This window comes from Aquarana catesbeiana, linkage group LG08 (assembly GCF_042186555.1).
Source record: "Aquarana catesbeiana isolate 2022-GZ linkage group LG08, ASM4218655v1, whole genome shotgun sequence".
Classification (NCBI taxonomy): Eukaryota; Metazoa; Chordata; class Amphibia; order Anura; family Ranidae; genus Aquarana; species Aquarana catesbeiana.
The window spans coordinates 131,872,878-131,894,418 of NC_133331.1; the positions used below are offsets into that span (position 1 = coordinate 131,872,878).

Sequence of the window (21,541 nt, forward strand, 5' to 3'; positions counted from 1 at the left end):
AATGTTTTTTTAATCTGAATTATATGTGATGGATCAGAACACAATAGTCTAAGTTGGTGAAGTAAAATTAGAAAAATATATACATAAAACTATTTTTCAGAAATAAAAAACTGATAATTGGCATGTGTGTATGTATTCACCCCCCTTTGTTATGAAGCCCATAAAAAGCTTGGGTGTAACCAATTACCTTCAAAAGTCACATAATTAGTAAAATGATGTCCACTTGTGTGCAATCTAAATGTCACATCATCTGTCATAACATATACACACATTTTTGAAAGGCCCCAGAGGCTGCAACACCTAAACAAGAGGCACCACTAACCAAACACTGCCATGAAGACCAGGGAACTCTCCAAACAAGTAAGGGACAATGTTGTCGATTAGTACAAGTCAGGGTTAGGTTATAAAAAAAAATATCCAAATCTTTGATGATCTCTAGGAGCACCATCAAATCTATCATAACCGAATGGAAAGAACATGGCACAACAGCAAACCTGCCAAGAGACGTCCACACACCAAAACTCATGGACCGGGCAAGGAGGGCATAAATTAGAGAGCACAGAGACCTAAGGTAACCCTGGAGGAGCTGCAGAGTTCCACAGCAGAGACTGGAGTATCTGTACATAGGACGACAATAAGCCATATGTTCCATAGAGTTGGGCTTTATGGCAGAGTGGCCAGAAGAAAGCCATTACTTTCAGCAAAAAACAAAATGGCACGTTTTGAGTTTGCGAAAAGGCTTGTGGGAGACCCCAAAATGTATGGAGGAAGGTGTTCTGGTCTGATGAGACTAAAAGTGAACTTTTTAGACATCAAAGAAAACGCTATGTTTGGTGCAAACCCAACACATCACATCAAAGAACCAAAGAACACCATCCCCACAGTGAAACATGGTGGTGGTGGCAGCATCATGCTGTGGGGATGTTTTTCAGTAGTCTGGACTAGGAAACTGGTCAGAGTTGAGGGAAAGATGGATGGTGCTAAATACAGGGATATTCTTGAGCAAAACCTGTACCACTCTGTGTGTGATTTGAGGCTAGGATGGAGGTTCACCTTCCAACAGGACAATGACCCCAAACACGCTGCTAAAGCAACACTTGAGTGGTTTAAGGGGAAACATGTAAATGTGTTGGAATGGCCTAGTCAAAGCCCAGACCTCAATCCAATAGAAAATCTGTGGTCAGACTTAAAGATTGCTGTTCACAAGCGCAAACCTTCCAACTTGAAGGAGCTGGAGCAGTTTTGCAAGGAGGAATGGGCAAAAATCCCAGTGGTAAGATGTGGCACACTCATAGAGACTTATCCAAAGCCGCAAAAGGTGGCTCTACAAAGTATTGACTTTGGAGGGGTGAATAGTTATGTACATTGACTTTTTCTGTTATTTTGTCCTATTTGTTGTTTGCTTCACAATAAAAAAAAAAAAAAAATACATCTTCAAAGTTGTGGGCATGTTCTTTAACTTAAATGATGCAAATCCTCAAACAATCCATGTTAATTCCAGGTTGTGAGGCAACAAAACACGAAAAATGCCAAGGGGGTGAATACTTTTGCAAGGCACTCTACACTCGTTATTATTTAAAGGGCCCATTTTAACAAAAACCTTCCCATAAGATTAAGATGTGCCTCAGCATGAAATGATACATCTTAGCCTCTCCCCCAGCAACTTCATAACAGTATATAGGTGACGCGAACGGTACCACACAGAGCAAATAGACACTTCCAGAAGAGGATTGGGATATAATGTGAAGGAGGGAAGGAGCTGTGCTAGGGAATTGACTCTTTCTGGATTAGTCAAATTTTCTAGTAAGTTAAAAGGCACATTGCAAGTGATTAAAAAAATATTTCTATCAAGGAATGTATTCATTGAAAATACTTGATATTTGTGCAGTTACCTGCAGTTTTTTATTAGGTTGGTGGCAGGGCCTCCAACCAAAGAAAAAATTGGGTATAGTAGATTTCTGGAAATAAAAATATAATTATTTCTTAACTTGTCTTTTATTTCTGCAGCAAAGCCTTGTGGATAAAGTAGCTAGGCGGCAAAAGCCAGATATGAATATGTTGTTTCTTAATATTAAAGTGAGACGGCTACAATTGGTCAGTGATTCGCTTGACGAGGTATTATTTTTGAATAACACTATCCTTGGTTAGATAAAATGACAGGTTATAGGAGCTCAGATTTTAACACTATTGTTCACAAACTAAGCCAAAAAAAGCATTGTGTGCCCAACTACTGTGTGACTTAGCAATTATTATTATTTGTATGAACAAGATACTGCAATAACCATTTAAAGCAGTATTAAACCCAAAAGAAAACATTTATTACATTGCAGCTTACCAATTCTTAGATTTGATGGCTGTATTATTCCTTTTTTAGACTTTCTTCTATTTTCATCTGGTGATCTAGCCAGTAAGTCTGTTGTTTTTCAAAAGAAAAGCTCTCTTGTAGTTACAGGGATAAGGCAGATTATATAACACTGGCAGGGGCGCTTAAAATTACCAGCTTTTATTTATGTAAACCCTTATCCCAAAAGAAAAAGAAAAAAAGTGTTGCTGTAACTGCTGAAAAAGTATTAGCTGAAGTCTGGCTTCAATATATTAGTGTATTTACTGTAAATCTGTTACTACATCTAAAGCTGGCAACACATTATACAATCTTCTTGTACAATTTTCCATTAGATTTACCAAAACCATATAATAAGAGGTCAACCTGCTACAATGAATCAGTGCTAAATATATATATATATATATATATATATATATATATATATATATATATATATATATATATATATATATATATATATATATATATATATATATACAGTATAGCAAAGTTGGAAACTGCAGTGCTGCAATGAAAAATCTATACTATAATAAAACAATAAAACAATTCTAATAAAAACCATGTGAAACCATGCAAAACAATAAATGAAAAAAAAGTCTATAAAGTGAACAGGATTATTCAATTTGTGGCTTTTTTTCCCTTTAATTGCCAGTGAAATTGTCCTCAAAAATGCTTGTGATCCCACATTCATAAATGTATATTTCCTTAAAGTGATATTAAAGTCTTTTTTTTGTTTAAAAATAACAAACATGTCATACTTACCTGCTTTGTGCAGTGGTTTTGCACAGAGCAGCCTGAATCCTACTCTTCTCTGGTCCCTTGGCAGAGCTCCTGGCTTCTCCCTCCTGCCAAGTGCCCCCATAGCAAGCAGATTGCTATAGGGGCACCTGAGCCTAGCCGCTGCTCTGTGTATACATTCAGACACAGAGACATGGCTTGGCCACGCCCCTTCTATCTTCTCATTGGCTCACCGATTTTGTTAACAGCAGCAGGAGCCAGTGGCGCTCGCTGCTGTCTTAGCCAATGAGGAGGGAGAGTCCCGGACAGCCGAGGCTCTCATGCAACATCACTGGATGAGATTGGGGCTCAGGTAAGTGTTGGGGGGGCTGTGGAGGACTGCTACACCCAGAAGGGTTTTTTATCTTAATGCACAGAATGCATTAAGATAAAAAAAACCTTCTGCCTTTAGAACCACTTTAACCAAAATGTCCCAACCAGCTGAAAAAAAAAACCCTGGTTAGAGCTCTTTCACACTGACGATCCGTATGTCCGTTTTTCATCCTTCCGTTTTTGGATGAAAAACGGACATAAATGTATTCCTATGGAGTGTCGGATGTCAGCGGTGACATGTCCGCTGACATCCGACCCGCTCCGATCCGAAAAGTGTAACGGAGGAAAACCCTACTTTTCCATCCGTTTTCGGATCGGATCGGGTGACGACGGACTCTACGGTCCGTCATCATCCAATCCCCCATAGGGGAGAGCGGCGCTCTGACAGGTCTGTCGCTGCACAGTGTGCAGCGATGGACCTGTCATCTTTCTGCTCAGCGGGGATCGGCGGAGCCATCCCCGCTGAGCAAGCGGGTGTTCACGGGGCGGATCATCACTGATCCGCCCCATGTGAATGAGCCCTTAGGCTTTGTTTAAAATAAACAGTAAACAGAGTAGAGTTTACTGCCCCTGAAGAGTGATTCGGGGTGGACAGTTGGCTCACAAGCTATATGTTGCCTCCTGAACCCCTGTTTTAACCATTGAAAGGCCGCTGTACTAAGGCCCCTTTCACACTGAGGCGGTTTGCAGGCGGTATTGCGCTAAAAATACCGCCTGCAAAACTGCTTCTTTGGAGCGGTGAAGGAGCGGTGTATTCACCGCTCCTAAACCGCTCCTGCCAATTGAAATCAATGGGACAGCGCGGCTATACCGCGGCAATACCGCGGCTATAGCCGCGCTGTACGAGTGATTTTAACCCTTTTTCAGGGTTATACAGGGTTAATACAGCTGCAAGAACGACGGTACAGCAGCGCTAAAAATAGCGCTGTTGTACCACCGACGCCCCCACTGCCCCAGTGTGGAAGGGGCTTTAGTGAGCATGTGGTACAATGCAGCAGCTTTTTCAATTAACACAAAGGTATAAGAGATTTTGGTGTAGCACTGCAGTTTCTAGTTTTGTTATATGTATATATTCATATGTTTTACTAAGCCCATATTTTCTGTAAACTGATAAAAAATAACTTTCTTATAATCTGTTTAGGAGTAACACTACCTTGTTTTTCCAGCTCACAAGAAAACGGGCAGACCTGAAGAAAAAGCTGAAGGTTACTTTTGTTGGGGAAGCTGGGCTTGACATGGGTGGCCTGACTAAGGAGTGGTTTCTCCTGCTGATCAGACAAATTTTCCATCCTGACTATGGTAAGTCCAGGACTACTTTTTAGTGTCCTAACAGGGGGAAATCCCTTATATTTCAATGGCTAGACAAAGAAGGCTGAAGTGATTTGTGTGCCAAAAAATATCAAAGTGCAAATAGTGCAATATAAATATATGCAAATTGTAATAAGTACCTGTGCAATAAAATTAATGATTTCAAACAAAGTGCAAATCACTCCTTTAAACTACAGTAGTTCCTTCAAAGCGCACAGGAGAAAATCCATAGAATTGGAAAAGCTAACCATCAATCTTCAATCAGTGATTCTAAAGACTCGTACACACGATCGGTTTTTCCGACGGGAAATGTTTGATGTCAGGCTGTTAGCAGAAAATCCGACCATGGCTATGCTCCATCGGACAATTGTTGTTGGATTTTCCATGGACAAGTGTTAGATCGCAGGTTTTAAAATTCTCCACGGACAAATGTCTGTTGTCGGATTTTCCAAGCGTGTATACACAAGTCCGTCGGACAAAAGTCCAAAGTACAAACACGCATGCTCGGAAGCAAGGACGAGCCGGAAGCGGTCGGTCTTGTAAACTAGCGCTCGTAATGGAGAATTAACATGGCAAATTATGAAATCTCCAAATGCAGCGCACATTCTCTTCTTCTTTAATGGGATAACAATGAATCTGCTTTGCTGGTGATACTGATGGAGTTATTGCAAACGAATTTTCAAAGGCTTTTTTTTTCTAGTGATATCAAGAATAATATTATTATGCTTTTTTTTTTTTTATTTGGGCAAGTTACCACAACACCATTATCCCGTAGTTTTTAAGATCAAAGATACAACTATGTTGGTTTCCCTTGTCAATTTTACATTGTATTTTTTTAAATGTAACTGCTACTCCCAAACTGTCATTTGAAGTAAAACACATAGCCAAGTATTATTCTACACAATTTTTTTTCTTGTGCATTAAAAAAAGAAAACAAATACAATTAGACATGCTATCTGCCAATAGAACTTAACCAAAAAGTGCATTCTATGCATCCAAAAATATAGAAAATATACCAAATCAAATCATTATTCAACCAAAAAAATAATGTCAAAGCAATAACTCCGAGGCCAATAATAAATAATACGTTATCTAAATGAAAAGTGTGAACTGAAAAGTGTCAATTGAAAATTGCGACTCAACACTCACCAAACTTCTACTAACACGAAATTAGCAGAAGGAGCCCAAAGGGTGGCGCTAAAGAGCTGAAAAACAACGTAGTACGTCACTACATTCATATTTGTTGGCTGACAATTCCTTGCCGTTTGTATGCAAGACAAGTTTGGGCCACGGTTTTGTTGACCAACAATCCAATCGTGTGTACGAGGCTTTACTTCAGGCAATAAACTCTATTACCACCAGAGTCACCCCAGTAGAAAAAAACTTAGTTGATGTAGCCACTTAACTGAATAAGATGGTCAAAAAACACTTTATAATTCAATCTAACACTTTGTATCGTCAACTGCAGGCTTTAGGGCATATTATTCCTCAGTAAAGCTAATATTGGTTCAGTTTGGGCCATTGTAATTATTATGTGCCAAACCTGGCTGATCTCTTGAAGCTGGGATGGCCACATATTCCAGGTCCCATGCCAAGCAGCTGCATAGCGAATATGGGGAGGGGGGAGTTCACTCACTTGGCACAGGTGCCATTCACAGAATACTTTGCATTTTCTCAATGAATGCAAGGCGTTCTATGATTGGACTAGATCGAGGGGTGGGGCGGTGATGTCAAAATCTCCACCTTGTCCAATCAGAGATCATTATTTACTTCAGGTATTTGTTTAGCCCTGACAATTTACACATAGCTTTACATTTATTGTCCCTGCCCTCAAGGAGACTACAATCTAAGGTCCCTAACTCACATGCATACTGGGGCAATTTAAACAGGGGGCAATGTCTTTGGAATGTGGGAGGAAACCAGAGTACCCAGAAAACAGCCAAACTCCATGAAGATAGTGTCGTGGTTGAAATTTGAACTGATGACACTAGTTCTGCAAGGCCACATAACATTGCTAACCAACCCCCCTCACTTGACAGCAAATGGGGGTTAATTATTGAAATCAGGGGTTCATTTTGAAATGACACAGCTGTGCAGGTAGAGCACAGAGTTTCATTCACTGTAAATTAATAAAATACAAGTCCTGTCTGCCACCACAACAGACAGACTTGTAGTTCTCTATGGGATACAGCTGCAATAGTCTTCGCACTTGTAGTTTAACACTTCTTCCAGCTCTCTAATTGAAAGCCTGTACCTCAGCACAGACAGGAAGCTGGAGTAAGAGTCTGCAGGAGCCTGGCATTGCACCTGCAATCCACTGATTGCGGGTACAATGCTTTACAGACTATGAAAAAAACAAACAATAATAAATGTCAATTTTTCCCTGAAAAAAAAAAAAAATTCAAGGTGAATTTGGCTTCAAAATTGTAATAATAAACCGCGTTATCCTATGAGATCTCCCTACTGATGATGTGTCCAATACCCCCAACACAAAAGCTAACACACACATACATGAAGACTCACTCTTCCTGCTGCAGTCTCTAATGGAAACTGAATAAACCATTGAGAAGTAAAGGCAAGGATTCACATAATAGCTGGATGACGTAGACAAGCCTGGTGACTCAAAATTATTTAATGAAGAGCTTTCAGATGATTTATCACAGTGTAAATCTTTTGCAAAACAAATAATGCATGCAATTTTATTTTCAGGTATGTTTACCTTTCACAAAGACTCAAACTTTCATTGGTTTAGCAGCTTTAAGTGTGATAACTATTCAGAGTTTCGTCTGGTTGGAACTGTATCCTTTATGTTTCAAAAAAATACATGATGCACCCAAATTTATCAAGCAGCACAGACATAATTGGATGTCTACTGTATCTAGTGTATCTTATTTGTCCATGGATTTGGCAGCTTTTCACTTTACATACAACTCAGGGGCAGGGGCATGATATTTTGTATTGACACAGGGCTACTATTGATTAGCACTGGTGGTGGTGGTGGTTGGGGGGAGGGTCAAGTTTCATGTATATTTCCTGTTCCATGCTGCTATACTGTGCAAAGGTGATAAATTATCATTGCTGTTATAAGCATCTTATCTTTTTTAATACCCCTTTTCTCTTATCTTATATACATAACAATTGTATTATGCTGCCGCACAGTGCACAGTGTTTCAAAGTTCTTGGTGCATTTCTTTAGTACACCAGTCAGCCATAACATTATGACAAATAAACTGAACAACAGTGATTATCTTGTAACAACGACATCTGAAAGTGGGTGGGATATATTAGGCAGCAAGTGAACATGTTGTCCCTGAAGTTGATGTGTTGAAAAAAATGGACATGCGTTAGGATTTTGAGTGACTTTGACAAGAAACAAGTTATAATGGCTAGACCACTGGGTCAGAGCAACTCCAAAACTGCAGCTCATTTGGGATGTTCCAAGTCTATAGAGGTCAGGACCTGCCAAAAACGGTCCATTGAAGGAAACCCGGGGAACCAGAGACAGGGTCATTTGCAGCCAAGGCTCCATGATGCACGTGGGAGGCGAAGACAGGCCCGTGTAGTTCAATCCAGTAGAAGAGCTACTGAGCTCAAATTGCTGGAGAAGTTAATGCTGATTCCTATAAAAAGTTTTTAGAACACACAGTACATCGCAATTTTGTTGTGGGGCTGCATAGTCAGGGTGCCCATGCTGACTAATGTCCACAACCATAAGCACTTACAATAGGCATGTGAGCATCAGAACTAGACTACAGAGCAATGGTAAAAAATGGCCTGGTTTGATAAATTACATGCTATGGATGGCCAGGTGCATGTGCATCGTTTACCTGGGGAAGAGATAACACCAGGATGCATTATGGGAAGAAGGCAAGCCAGTGGAGGCAGTGATCTTTTACTGACAGCTTGGTACCTGACACCGCAGTATACCTTCAGAGGTCTAGTGGAGTCCATGCCTCGTCGGGTTAAGACTGTTTTGGTAGCAAAAGGGGGACCTACTCGATATTAGATGGGTGGTCATGTTATGGTGGGTGGCCATAATGTTATAGCTGATTCTTGCTTCTTGTTTAACCACGGTATTCCTTTATGTCTTTCATGTGGGCAGCTAGATGCGATAGGATGCTCATCCACGGTGACAACAAAATCCAAAAAATACATTTTGCCAAAAATCGAGTTTGTGCAGGGAATGAATAAGAGTGGTGACTGAACCATCATATACACCATACAGCTGCCCTGGCCATTACTGTTTTTCCAGTTCCTGGTTGGGTGAGGCACTATTGATAAGAGTTGGAAGTTCCTGCCACATGTTCCAGGAGGCAGACCCAGAGTTACAGGGCATAAAGAATGATGGGTTCCATCAACCCTTAGTAAAAAGGCCACCATGAAAATGGGGAAGAAGATAAAAGTAAGGTGTGCAAAGAAAAAAAAAGCCTGCAATCTTTAAGCATTTGTTTGTACTGTAGATTGCCATTTCTAAACATCTCTAAAGGTGCCTTTGTTTCGATTTTTTATGATAAGGGTGAAGTTCCTCTAGGTACCTGACTGGCTATCTTTAAGCCATATAGGGCTTGGATGACTCATATAAGGGCTTGCTTGGCCATAATTGGCTGGTGTGTGGGCACCTTCATCCAAACTCCCTCTGCCCTGTTACAAACTCCTCAGTTGAGCTTCAAGATGTCAAGTATTGTTTCCCCTCCAGCAAATCAGTTATTTCAGCTTATAATTTCACCAGCTTGTGCATGTCTTCTCTCTTTCCAGTAACACCAACGTTTATATATTTAGGTTTAATGTTAAAATAGGCACAAAACAGCTTTCAGTCAATTATTGAAATTTACTTAACCCTGCAAGTTGATGGGACTGGCTGTGTATAACAGCATAACCCTAGATATTCGCTTTCCACCCTGCTGTTACAAGAAGCTGCTAAGTCCTCCTGTAGTACCCTGCGATCAGAACATACCTGTAGGCATCGCAACTGTCACTCTGGATGACCTCTATCAAATTATGCCGGTAAGTTTATTACTGGTTTGTATTCTTAGAAAAATGAATACTGTTTTAATTAATTAGGTTTGATGTTGGATCGAATATAAGATATAACCACAGAGCAGTCTATGTTGATCTGTGTTCAGATGCTTATATAGGAAAGTCTAGATCCAGGCCATGTTGGGTCAATTCACTAAGCCACAGGGCAAATTTTAGCTGTCTGTTGATATATCATGACAGTTTTCTCATAAAATGGAGTTCATGAACATTCACACGGGTGTGGAATAACTACTGAAAACATATATTTCCATTCAATCATTTATTTCTACCCAAAGTCACTAATTTTTCCTCAATTTTCACCTCTTTGAACTTCACATTTGAACAGGCCAGACGCTGGAAGTATTTTAAAGTTAACCACTTGCCTACTGGGCACTTTCACCACCTTTCACCCAGGTCAATTTTCAGCTTTCAGCACTGTCACACTTTGAATGACAGTTGCGCGGTCATGCAACACTGTACCCAAACTAAATTTTTATAATTTTTTGAGACAGATAAAGCTTTCCTTTGGAGGTATTTAATCACCCCTGGGTTCTTTATTTTTTGCTAAACAAACAAAAAAATTGAGAAAAAAAAACGCTTTTCTTAGTTTGTTATAAAATTTTGCAAATAAGTAATTTTTCTCCTTCACAGATGTGCGCTAATAGGCTGCACTGATAGGCAGCACTGACGAGGTAGCACCAATGAGGAGGCACTAATAGGCAGCACTGATGGACGCTAATAGGCAGCACTGACGAGGTAGCACTAATGAGGAGGCACTGATAGGCAGCACTTAGTCGCACTGTTGAGACTGCACTGATGATCAGGACACTGATTATCATTGTAGAAGTCCGCTGTCACACTTGCCAGTTACCGGCTCTCCTCTCCTTATGCTGTGACAGCGCGTGAGCAAAGGAATGCCGATAACAAGTGTGTGTACATTGTGTTTAGCTATGTGATCACAGAGCGTGCCGGATGCACACCATAGCGGGAGCTCGGGGGGGTGGTTCTGCTAGGACATCCATGGATGCTCTCCCAGAACTGGCGGAACGCGCTGTAGCTATTAGTGCACTTAGTTTTGCACTCATGTGACTCAGATTCAGCCAGCAGCGGGCTAAAGCCTGTTGTCGGCTGAGGTCACATAGACGGTCCAGGCTCTACAGGGATCCCGACAATAATGCAAGAGTCTAAGAGCCTGAGGGCAGCCGCCCCCTCTACAGCCCTGCACTACAGTGAGCGCTGGAGGGGTAGAGCAGAGAGCGGTGATTGGCAGTCACTGCTCTCTGCTTAGTGAATACGGCGAACTGAGAAAACAGCAGTCACGTATAGTCATAGTGTCAGCGGGGGTATGTGTCTGTTTTTTTTCCCATCCCATACTTGTCTTTTAAGGGGATATTATTTTTTTTAGCTATTTAAGATACTGCTAAAAAAACTTACCAGGCATAGTGCTTCTTGATGTAAAGTTTTCTTTCAAAAATTACCCCCAAGCACTGGCCCTGACATCCATATTTAGGGTGGCTTCATTCTCTTGCAAAGGGTCCTACGGAGCTGGATGCATTATTCTAAAAAAGGCTAAGCACTTGATACTACTTTAACTGTAGCCACAATTTTTTAGTTTTAGGGTTAGAACTTCTGTTCAGTTTAAAATGGGGTCTGGTGTACATGTTGAGATTTTCCCTCATTTCCTAGTCTGCAAGACACTTATCAGTTGGACAGAAGTGAGGGCAAATCTGCCTAGTGAAGACAGACACAGTAGTAATGATTAAAGTAAATTAAACAAAAAGTCAGAGACCATAACCTATGCTTATTCTTTAGAAAAAAGTATTTATTTGTCATTTTTGGTGAGCCATCTCCTTTTTGTCTGACATCTATTAAATAGATGTGAAATTTAGAATCATCTCCCCAGCAGGGACACAAACAGCAGTAAAAACCTGACAGACAATCTAAGCCACGCTCTTCAGAATATTGTCTGGAGTTGGGCTCTAGGACTTGTTCACACTTGTTCATATTCATACAACAAAACTCACGATTTTTGGTGTATTAAGATGCATCCGTTGGTGCTATATAAATCCTGTATTTAAAAAATAATAATTTCAAGTAGAAATCTTGTTTCTAATGTGCTGGTTCACATATCTGTGCTTCAATTTGGAATATTTAGAAAAGGAAACTTTACAGACTCATGGTTATAAAAAAAATGTATTGTCAGATGGGCCACAGTGAACACAAACACTGCCAATCCACCATGAAAAGGATAAGTTCATCTTGCAAGTCAAAAAAATTTGCATTCACTATTTTTTTTTGCAGGAGCCTGGAAAGCATTGTACCAGTGATGATCAGATCACTGGTGCCATGCAAGACTCCTGCAAACTGAGTGTAAGGCAGTTTTATACTGACAGGAATACTCAATGAACTACCACAGCACTCAACAGCGCCTTGGTAGTTCATTGAGAACTACAAGCCAACATCCCCAAAGGATGTTGTAATTTAGAACTTTGTAAATGAGTGATGCAGCCATGTGGGCGGAGCCCCGCACAGCCACGCTCTTTTCAAAAAGTAACAGCTAGTAGGGGGAACTTCTCCCCCTACTGCTGTCACAGGGAGAGAGGTTATCGGTGAGCAGCTGCAGGATTGGGAACATGTTCCACCCTAAAAATTAGTGAAACATGTAACATGTTCCCGAAGGTGAACCTATCTTTAAGGCGTGAAAGTCTTTGCAGCAATTTTATTGAATTGAATTTTACATAAAAATACTGCAAACATGTTAAACAAACATGTGGTCATTTCAGACAAACAATGCGATAGATACTTTAGCGAATTGAAAACAATTCAGGCTTAAAAATGACCATGTAACACATAGTAATAAAATGACAAATTTTCACTTTTTTTTGAATGAAACTATTTGTGTTTTTTTTTCTTGAATGCTGCGCCAATCAAAGAGCCAAATAGAGTGTCTATAGTGATCTAGTGATCTTTAAGCCACACATCATGAAGCAGACCCATGTGCATGAAGAAGTGAGATGAATGGCAGCCTCAGCCCAGATGCCAGGCCACGCCACGCCCCCAATGTGTTTCGCTCCACGCCTTGGAGCTTAATTATAGGGAATTGTGATCACTTTGGTGACCAATCACAGCAATAACAACTGTAGATGCTATAGGGTTTTGCCCTCCCCTTCCTGTCATAATGGAGGAAGGGGTGGACGTAAGATTTATGAATGGTGAGACATTTTTTTTTAACCCTTTCACCCTCCATTTTTGTACATCCCATCTTCATGTGGTCTCTGTGTGACCTGTGTATTAACTACTTCACCTCCCTTATCCTGAACATTAACTCCTCATCCCCATCCTCCCCTGTATGTGACCTGGACATTAACCCTTCGCCTCCTTTTCCTTACCTCCTTCCCCTATACATTAATTATGCATTGTATCTGGTGCACTATTACCAAAATCCATACTTTAACCTCCCCAATGCCAGCATGTTTATTCATTTATAAAAAAATGTGGAAACAAATGAGATCCCCTTGGGGTGTCTACTTGTTCATTTTGGAGAGGGGGTGTTCATACAATTTTTATTTACTATATACTGTATCTGTTTTATAACAGAAATTAAGATGTTTTATTTGTGGCCTATTTTCTATGATTAAGTAAATAACAAACTAGTAGTTATTAAATACCACCAAAAGAGGGCTCTATTTGTCTCAAGAAAAAAAGTTATAAAATGAATTTGGGTTCAGAGTAATTGTCAGTCAAACTGTCAAAGCACAAAAAAAATGGCCTGGTTTTTAAGGGGTATAGACAGACTAGTAGTCAAGTGGTTAACATAACACTGAAAAGTATGGCTCCAGGCTGTATGTTAGAAATGTTTCTGTACTGATTAAGGTTCTTTTGTTTTCAGGAACTGGCTCATGGACTGAATGAACTTCTAACGTATGAGGGCAATGTAGAAGAGGATTTCTATTCAACATTCCAGGTCTGTTTTAAACAATTTTTAGGATAATCTCTCTATTTAGATCATCTTGAGATAAACTGACTAATATACCTTAGTGATTAATTCAATAAATTTCCAGGTTTTATCAAATGTCAAGTATTAGGGTTTGAAGGTTGAGGAAAATCTAAGGCTACCCAGTTCTGAATTTTTAAATCTTGCATGTGCGGTGCTCATAACATGTTGTTATGTACACTATATTACCAAAAGTATTGGGACACTTGCCTTTACATGCGCATGAACTATAATGGCATCCTAGACTTCGTCTGAAGGGTTCAATGTATTATAGTGTATGTTTTGCTATGCATCCTCAGATTTACAGTGCATCCGGAATGTATTCACAGCACTTCACTTTTTCCACATTTTGCTATGTTACAACCTTATTCCAAAATGGATTAAATTCATTATTTTATTCAAAATTCTACAAATAATACCCCATAATGAGAACATGAAATAAGTTTGTTTGAAATCTTTGCAAATTTATTAAAAATTTTAAAAAATTAAAAAAATCACATGTACATAAGTATTCACAGCCTTTGCTCAATACTTTTACAGCCTAGAGTCTGTTTGAGTATGATGCTACAAGCTTGGCACACCTATTTTTGGGCAGTTTCTCCAATTCTTCTTTGCATGACCTCTCAAGCTCCAACAGGCTGTATGGGGAGCGTCGGTGCACAGCAATTTTCTGATCTCTTCGAAGATGTCCTATTGGGCTCTGGCTACCCCACCCAAGGACATTCACAGAGTTGTCCCATAGCCACTCATTTGTTATCTTGGCTGTATGCTTAGTGTCCTGTTGGAAGATGAACCTTCGCCCCATTCCGAGGTCCTGGAGCAGGTTTTCATCAAGGATGTCTGTGTACATTGCTGCATTCATCTTTCTCTCGATTCTGACTAGTCTCCCAATTCCTGCAGTTGAAAAACAAAAACATCCCCACAGCCTGATGCTGCTACGACCATGCTTCACTGTAGGGATGGTATTGGCCAGGTGATGAGCGGCGCCTGGTTTCCTCCAGACATGACACTTACCATTCAGGCCAAAGAGTTCAATCTTTGTTTATCAAACCAGAGAATTTTGTTTCTCATGGTCTGAGAGTCCTTCAGGTGCCTTTTGGCAAACTCCAGGCAGGCTGTCATGTTCCCTTTTACTAAGGAGTGGCTTCCGTCTGGAAACTCTACCATACAGGCCTAATTGGTGAAGTGTGAAGGTTCTCCTCTCTCCACAGAGAAATGCTGGAGCTCTGTCAGAGTGACCATTGGGTTTTTGGTCACCTCCCTGACTAAGGACCTTCTCTCCTGATTGCTCAGTTTAGCCAAGCAGCCCGCTGTAGGAAGCGTCCTGGTGGTTCCAAACTTCTTCCATTTATGGATGATGGAGGCCACTGTGCTCATTGGGACCTTCAATGCTGCAGACATTTTTCTGTACCCTTCCGCAGATCTGTGCCTTGATACAATCCTGTCTCTGAGGTCTACAGACAATTCCTTGGACTTCATGGCTTGGTTTGTGCTCTAATATGCACTGCTAACTGTGGGGCCTCATATAGACAGGTGTGTGCCTTTCCAAATCATGTCCAATCAATGGAATTTACCACAGGTGAACTCCAATCAAGTCATAGAAACATCTCAAGGGTGAACAGTGGAAACAGGATGCACCTGAGCTCAATTTTGATTGTCACTGCAAAGGCTGTGAATACTTATGTACATGTGATTTTTTATTTTTAATAAATTTGCAAAGATTTCAAACAAACCTAATTCATGTTGTCATTATGGGGTATTGTTTGTAGAATTTTGAGGAAAATAAGGAATTTAATTCATTTTGGAATAAGGCTGTAACATAACAATATGTGGAAAAAGTGACGTGCCGTGGATACTTTTTCGGATGCACTGTATCAACTTAAATATATCTGTTTTTGAATTGCATACAAGAATATGATAAAATGGTAGTAAACTTTCCCTGAATAAAAATTATATATATATATATATATATATATATCTCCCCCTGCAAGGTAATATCATAATGTGCTAGTATGCTAGCACATTATCAGAGACTTACTGTAAAACAAAGCCCTCCAGCAGTGCGCTGTCACCGCTGACAGGGCTTCCATCTTCCCCCGGTCTTCCTTCTGGGTTTGTAGGCCCAGCCTCTCATGACTGCGGTACAAAGCTCTGAAGGAACAACATGAGTATGCCATCCCTTCAGAGCACATGTGCCGGTGAGGTCACCGACTGCTACTCATTGGAATATTTTCTAAATGGTGCATGTTTAGGAGATATTCATTTTACAAACAGATTTTTTTTGTTACAAGCTTACCTGTAGGTAAAAATAGAAAAAAGTTTACTACCACTTAAAATAAAAAAAATATATTCATAATGAATAGTTTCTCTTCCCTTGGGTATTGACTCAAAATTCTGTTCTCAGATGGTTATCTAGATACTTTCATATTATTTAGTTGAATTACAACATTAAATTATTTGCAGATAATTTATTTTCAGGTCTTTCAAGAAGAGTTTGGAGTCATTAAATCATACAGTCTTAAACCTGGTGGAGATAAAATCCCTGTTACCAATCAGAACAGAAAAGGTACAAATAGGTATTAAGAACGTGTTAGTTTTTGCTTAAAACTATTATAGTGGAATTGTAATGTTTACATTAGGTTTTGTTTTATCTTTCTAGAATATGTCCAGCTGTATGTAGACTTTCTGCTTAATAAATCCATCTACAAGCAATTCTCTGCCTTTTATTATGGTTTCCACAGTGTGTGTTCCTCTAATGCATTGATGGTAAGAGTGACCATATAAGCAATATGTTTGGAAATGTTTATACTTACAGTAGAAAACATGGCAAAAGGTATACGGTTTTAGTTATATTAAAATATATATATATAATTTTTTTTTTTTTTTTTACAGTGTGGTTTATTTGGGTTTGAATTCCAACCAGTTGCCTACATATCTGCAAACTCCTTTCCTCCAAGTCATACAAGAATTTGCCTTGGTACTTAAAGCTGAACTCCAAGAACTCACCCAATGAGGTCCATGCCACCTCCTGGACTTATCTCCTATTTACATCTGACAGTTTTATGGAGCTCCTATTGCTATGCTCTAAGGGCTTCGACAGCTTTCTTATACAGCAGCAGCTCTGCCTGTCCCTCCCCTCTGCTGTCCATTCACAGGAGCTTTTGTATTTGTGAATTAGTTCACATAATACAAAGCGCTCTGTGATTGGGCAGTAGGAGGTGGGAGGCTGGCACAGCTGCTGCATGCAACTCTGCAGCTGCAATAGCAGAGAACAGAAGGCACAGTTTCAGAGTATCGATCGGTAGAATGACCAATAGTACATTAAAAGAGATAAGTCCATGAATTGGCAGGTTCATTGTTGGACTTAACCCCTAGTAATCCAGCACATTGTATTCAATGGCTGAATTTGTGGAGTTTAACTCTAAAACTTTAATGACCTCATTTAATAAACAGTCCTTATTCTAAAGCTTTAATTCTGAGTCAAGGTGAACCATTGCAAAGAGTCAAGATTTTGTTCTGGTCTGAGTTCAGAGAGTAAACTGGAACTGGTTACTTTGAGCTACAGCAGTTAAGAAACAACCAATCAAGAATTACCTATGGCAATTATAGCTGTATTAGTACATTTCCAACAATACAGTTGTTTAGTTTCCTCTTCTCGTACTAACGGTTAATTTTCAAGGACACGCTTTTGAGGGCCTACCCCCTCCCCTACTCTATAGTCCAATTCTCTACACTTTAGTTGGCTAACTTTCTCAAATTTATTTCTGCATGTGTGTGTTTTTATTAGAGATTGTTGACTTTGCAGGTAGTGTTGGGACTTTCATTGGGAGTTGCAAGCTGAACAAAGTATTTGCATATTTATAGAGTTCCTTGTCAAGCTTTATGTAACTTAAAAGGCTGGGATCATTTGTATGGGAAGACATTTCATGGTCCACTTTTCCCTCTAGCTACTACGTCCAGAAGAAGTGGAAATTCTTGTTTGTGGAAATCCAGAACTAGATTTGCATGCACTCCAGAAAAATACTCAATATGATGGATACCAGAAAACAGATCTTACAATCAGGTCAGCTGTTTTTTTTTTTTTTTTTTTTACATAAACTAAAAAATAATGTGAGAAAATGACTGGGACTGCCACTACCAATCTGTTTTTGAAGGTGTTGGCTTCAGGGCTGTCAATTTTTTTCTCACTTCACAATTTAGTCAGACACTTGACTTGTTCCAAATCATTGCCTCTCAAAGTAGTGCATTAGTCTCGGTTCACACTGCAGTGACTTGGGATCTGACCTATGAGAGCCCGAGTCGCGATACATGTGAAATCCCATTTTAGTCAATGTGAGCCGTCTTAATTAGAACTACTGAAGTCGCTCCAACTTTAGAAAAGGTTCCTGTACTACTTCAAGTTGACTTCTATCCGACTTGTGCCCATAGACTTTAATGGAAGTTACCTCCAAATTGGATCCTCATTTATATTGATGTGATTTGGATCTGACATTACAGGAAGATTACCCAGACATTCCTTGAAGTTGCTTCAAGTCGCACTTACTTGAATGTGGAGCGTTGGTGCACAGCCATTTTCAGATCTCTCCAGAGATGTTCAGTCAGGTTCTCTGAGCTCCAACTGGGCCACTCAAGGACAATTGTTCTCTATGTGCCCTGTTCACACCACAGCACTGGTATCATGTGCAGATTTTTTTCTGCACAGAATTCTGCAACATGTATGCAGTTTTCTGCACTGAAAACAAAACTCACATGATATCAACATTCTGGTGTGAACCAGACACATAGAAAACAATTGTTTTCTTTGTGCCTTTGCAAAGAATTTATGGTGCGCAGTTCTGTGCAGAAAGAAACTCACATGACAGCAGTGTTATGGTGTGAACAGGCCACATAGAAAATAATTGTTTTTTTGTGTTCTTGCAGAGACCTACGTTAAATAATAATTAAAAAAAAAACACCTCTCTGAACATGGTGTGAACAAGTCCAAAATATTCTATGCAGGGGGGACTGGGTAAAGCAGTTTTACTTAACTAATCCTCTGCTCCTTCGTTCTAAAGCACCAGTCCCTGCAGCATCTTTTCCCCTGCACTCCAACAGTCGAATGCACCCGATGTAATCAAAACTGATGCAGGGACCATAGCCCTGCATTTGGACATAAGGGTGCTGAGGGATAGTCTACTGCCTAAAGGTAGGGGAACACCAGTTGCTGGGATTGTGGAGGATCAGGTATTAAAAGGGCTTTTACTAAACCCTAGACATAAACAAGCAGTTAAACTTTGCAGTGCAAGCACAGCTCCACTGCAAGAGAGGACTTTTGGGCTTTACATTTTTTAGACTGGTGTTTATTTATCTTAGATTGGGCCATTCAATGAGAGACAAAAAAATGTATTAGTACAACTATAGAAATGATATGGTCCTAATGGATTGTTCTCTTGCAGACATTTTTGGGATGTCGTTTTGGGATTTCCTCTTGACCTTCAAAAGAAACTGCTTCACTTTACAACAGGGAGTGACAGAGTGCCAGTGGGAGGGATGGCAGACTTGAATTTCAAGATTTCAAAGAGTGAAACATCAACTAACTGGTAAAAGTGCATGCTGTTGAAGGAGTAAGGGTTAATTTATGCAGGAACTTATTATTATATAAAATTTAGATAACTTCTATACGCTTGTGTATTTTGCTCATTTAGATATTAAAAGCTTCAAGGTTTTTTTTCATTCTTAATGATATGTGGACTCTGCTTCCTACTGTCCTATGTATTAATAGTTTATGTTGACTTACTACACATCTTTTGGTTATGCACCAATTAAGCCAATTTTGGGACCAGATCCATACCACTACCCAAAAGTCCACCAACTTCCAGATCCTTAAAAAAACCCAGCCTTTCTTCTATATCACTAAACATTTGCTTAAAAAACATACAAGCAGTCTGTCATAATTCACCTGATGAATGCAGTCCTTGGCTTCATCACCACGCTTTGGAAGCAACCACATTAAACTCGTATAAAACACTGGTTTTACAGGCTAAACAAGCAAGTCCTTAAAGTGAATATAAAGCCTATTTTTTAAATTAAAATAAACATGTTATATTTACCTGCTCTGTACATTTCTGTTGCACAGAGTGGCCCCGAACCTCTCTTTTCAGGTCCCTCACCGGCACTCTGGGCTCCTCCTCTTTTTGGTGCGCCACCATAGGAAGCTGCATAGAAAGGTTGAGTGCTCCCTGTTTGTACAGGTTTGCATTCTCATTTTAAATATGCAGTAAAATGGCAATCCTGCACATTTATGACATATTTGCATTGATTCAAAAGATATAGTCAGCACTAGGGAAAAGGAGAATATTTATGCAGCTAGTAAGTAAGGTAAGGTGGTCTACCACCCAAGTACTGACCAGACCTGACCCTGCTTAGCTTCCGAAACCAGACAAGTGCAGAGTGTAATATTTAGGCAGCTGGCAAGTCAGGTAAGTATAGAAACCCCAATATAAGATGTAAAAACAAAAGTGCAGTACCTAAGTGATCAAAAATGAATATAACGATTTATAATGAAAAACCAACGTGTAAACGATATACCTATAACAACAACAACCAAAAAAAACGTAAATTTTAAGAAGTGTGTAAAAAGTCCCACAAACATGTGACTCTTCTTAGTGGTAAATAAAAAACTCTTAACAGTTATCTGTGTATAGTTGTCAGGGACACTGAACCAGATGGAGACAGAAAATGCGGTTAGAATTACGCGTTTAATAAAATAGCAAAAAATAACAAAGTTCAGGAAAGTAGTCAAAAACTGAAGCCAGAGCAGGTAATCAGACAAGCTGGGGTCAGGAGGCCAGAAGTCAGTGAAGTAAGGAGCAAAACCAGGAACAGGTATCAAAGAGAAATCAGCCAGGCCAAGTCATACACAGGAACACACTGGAGATCATAGACCATGCAAGGGCACAGAGGAAATAAGCAAAGCTTTGTAAATAGCCAAAAGGGTCTAGATAATGGCAACCAGGTGAGTCACTGTGGAAACAACGAGTGGCTGGTAATTAACGGACAGATGAGCAGCCTCTGTGCACATAAAGAAAAGAGCTGCTTGTAAATAGCATGAGCCCTGCCCTGAGAATAGTGTTACTCCAAACCACTACCTTTGCACACTTACCAGCTATTAAGCTGCATCAGAAAGGCAGCAGACAGCATTTTTAGCACAGACAGGGCATCACAGTATGGGAATCCATCCTCATTGTAGATCCATCCTCCAATTGCACAGAGGGCACAACCAATATATCAAGCTTAGGAGAAACGCTCACCACACGGGTGCCACAGAAAAAGGTATTTCGTGTAGTAGGTTACTCGTAAATTCAGCTTCTATCCATCCATTAAATCTGTACACTAACGTTTAGCAGAGTGCAAATCTACCATGTGGGGACATTCACTTACTAAGACGACTGCCGCTCCCAGAAATGGAGGCCGCATCATGACGTCAGCACTTAACTCCTTTCAACTTGTTTTGTGTGCATGCTCTTCAGGGGCTACTGAAGTTCATATTTGCTTTGTACCTGACTGAGAAATGCTTTGTTTTTTTTTTGTTACTGTTATGAAAAGCCTTAAATAAAGAATTCATAAAAAAAGAAGGGGCTTAACAAACATCCCCCTCCAAACTCCTTATCGTTTCAAGCAGCAAGGGAGCTCTTTGTGTGCTTGTCATTGCACGTTTTACATCCTCACCACCTTGCTGTTTTCTCTTTTACACAGTGTTCCATTACATTTCCTCTGCTCTACTTCTCAGT

General features: G+C 39.9%; 1 protein-coding gene across 4 annotated transcripts in view; it reads left to right on the forward strand.

The window, feature by feature from the left end:
* Nucleotides 1-21,541, forward strand: part of HECTD2 (HECT domain E3 ubiquitin protein ligase 2) — a 150,255-nt gene that overhangs the window by 119,607 nt on the left and 9,107 nt on the right. For all 4 annotated transcript variants that reach the window (XM_073596408.1, XM_073596410.1, XM_073596409.1 and 1 more), the window contains 9 exons: nucleotides 2,008-2,115; nucleotides 4,621-4,753; nucleotides 7,472-7,560; nucleotides 9,608-9,766; nucleotides 13,668-13,742; nucleotides 16,251-16,338; nucleotides 16,432-16,538; nucleotides 17,720-17,835; nucleotides 19,208-19,351. In XM_073596408.1, coding sequence (XP_073452509.1) covers nucleotides 2,008-2,115; nucleotides 4,621-4,753; nucleotides 7,472-7,560; nucleotides 9,608-9,766; nucleotides 13,668-13,742; nucleotides 16,251-16,338; nucleotides 16,432-16,538; nucleotides 17,720-17,835; nucleotides 19,208-19,351 — 1,019 coding nt within the window. The remainder of the gene's footprint in view (nucleotides 1-2,007; nucleotides 2,116-4,620; nucleotides 4,754-7,471; nucleotides 7,561-9,607; nucleotides 9,767-13,667; nucleotides 13,743-16,250; nucleotides 16,339-16,431; nucleotides 16,539-17,719; nucleotides 17,836-19,207; nucleotides 19,352-21,541) is intronic.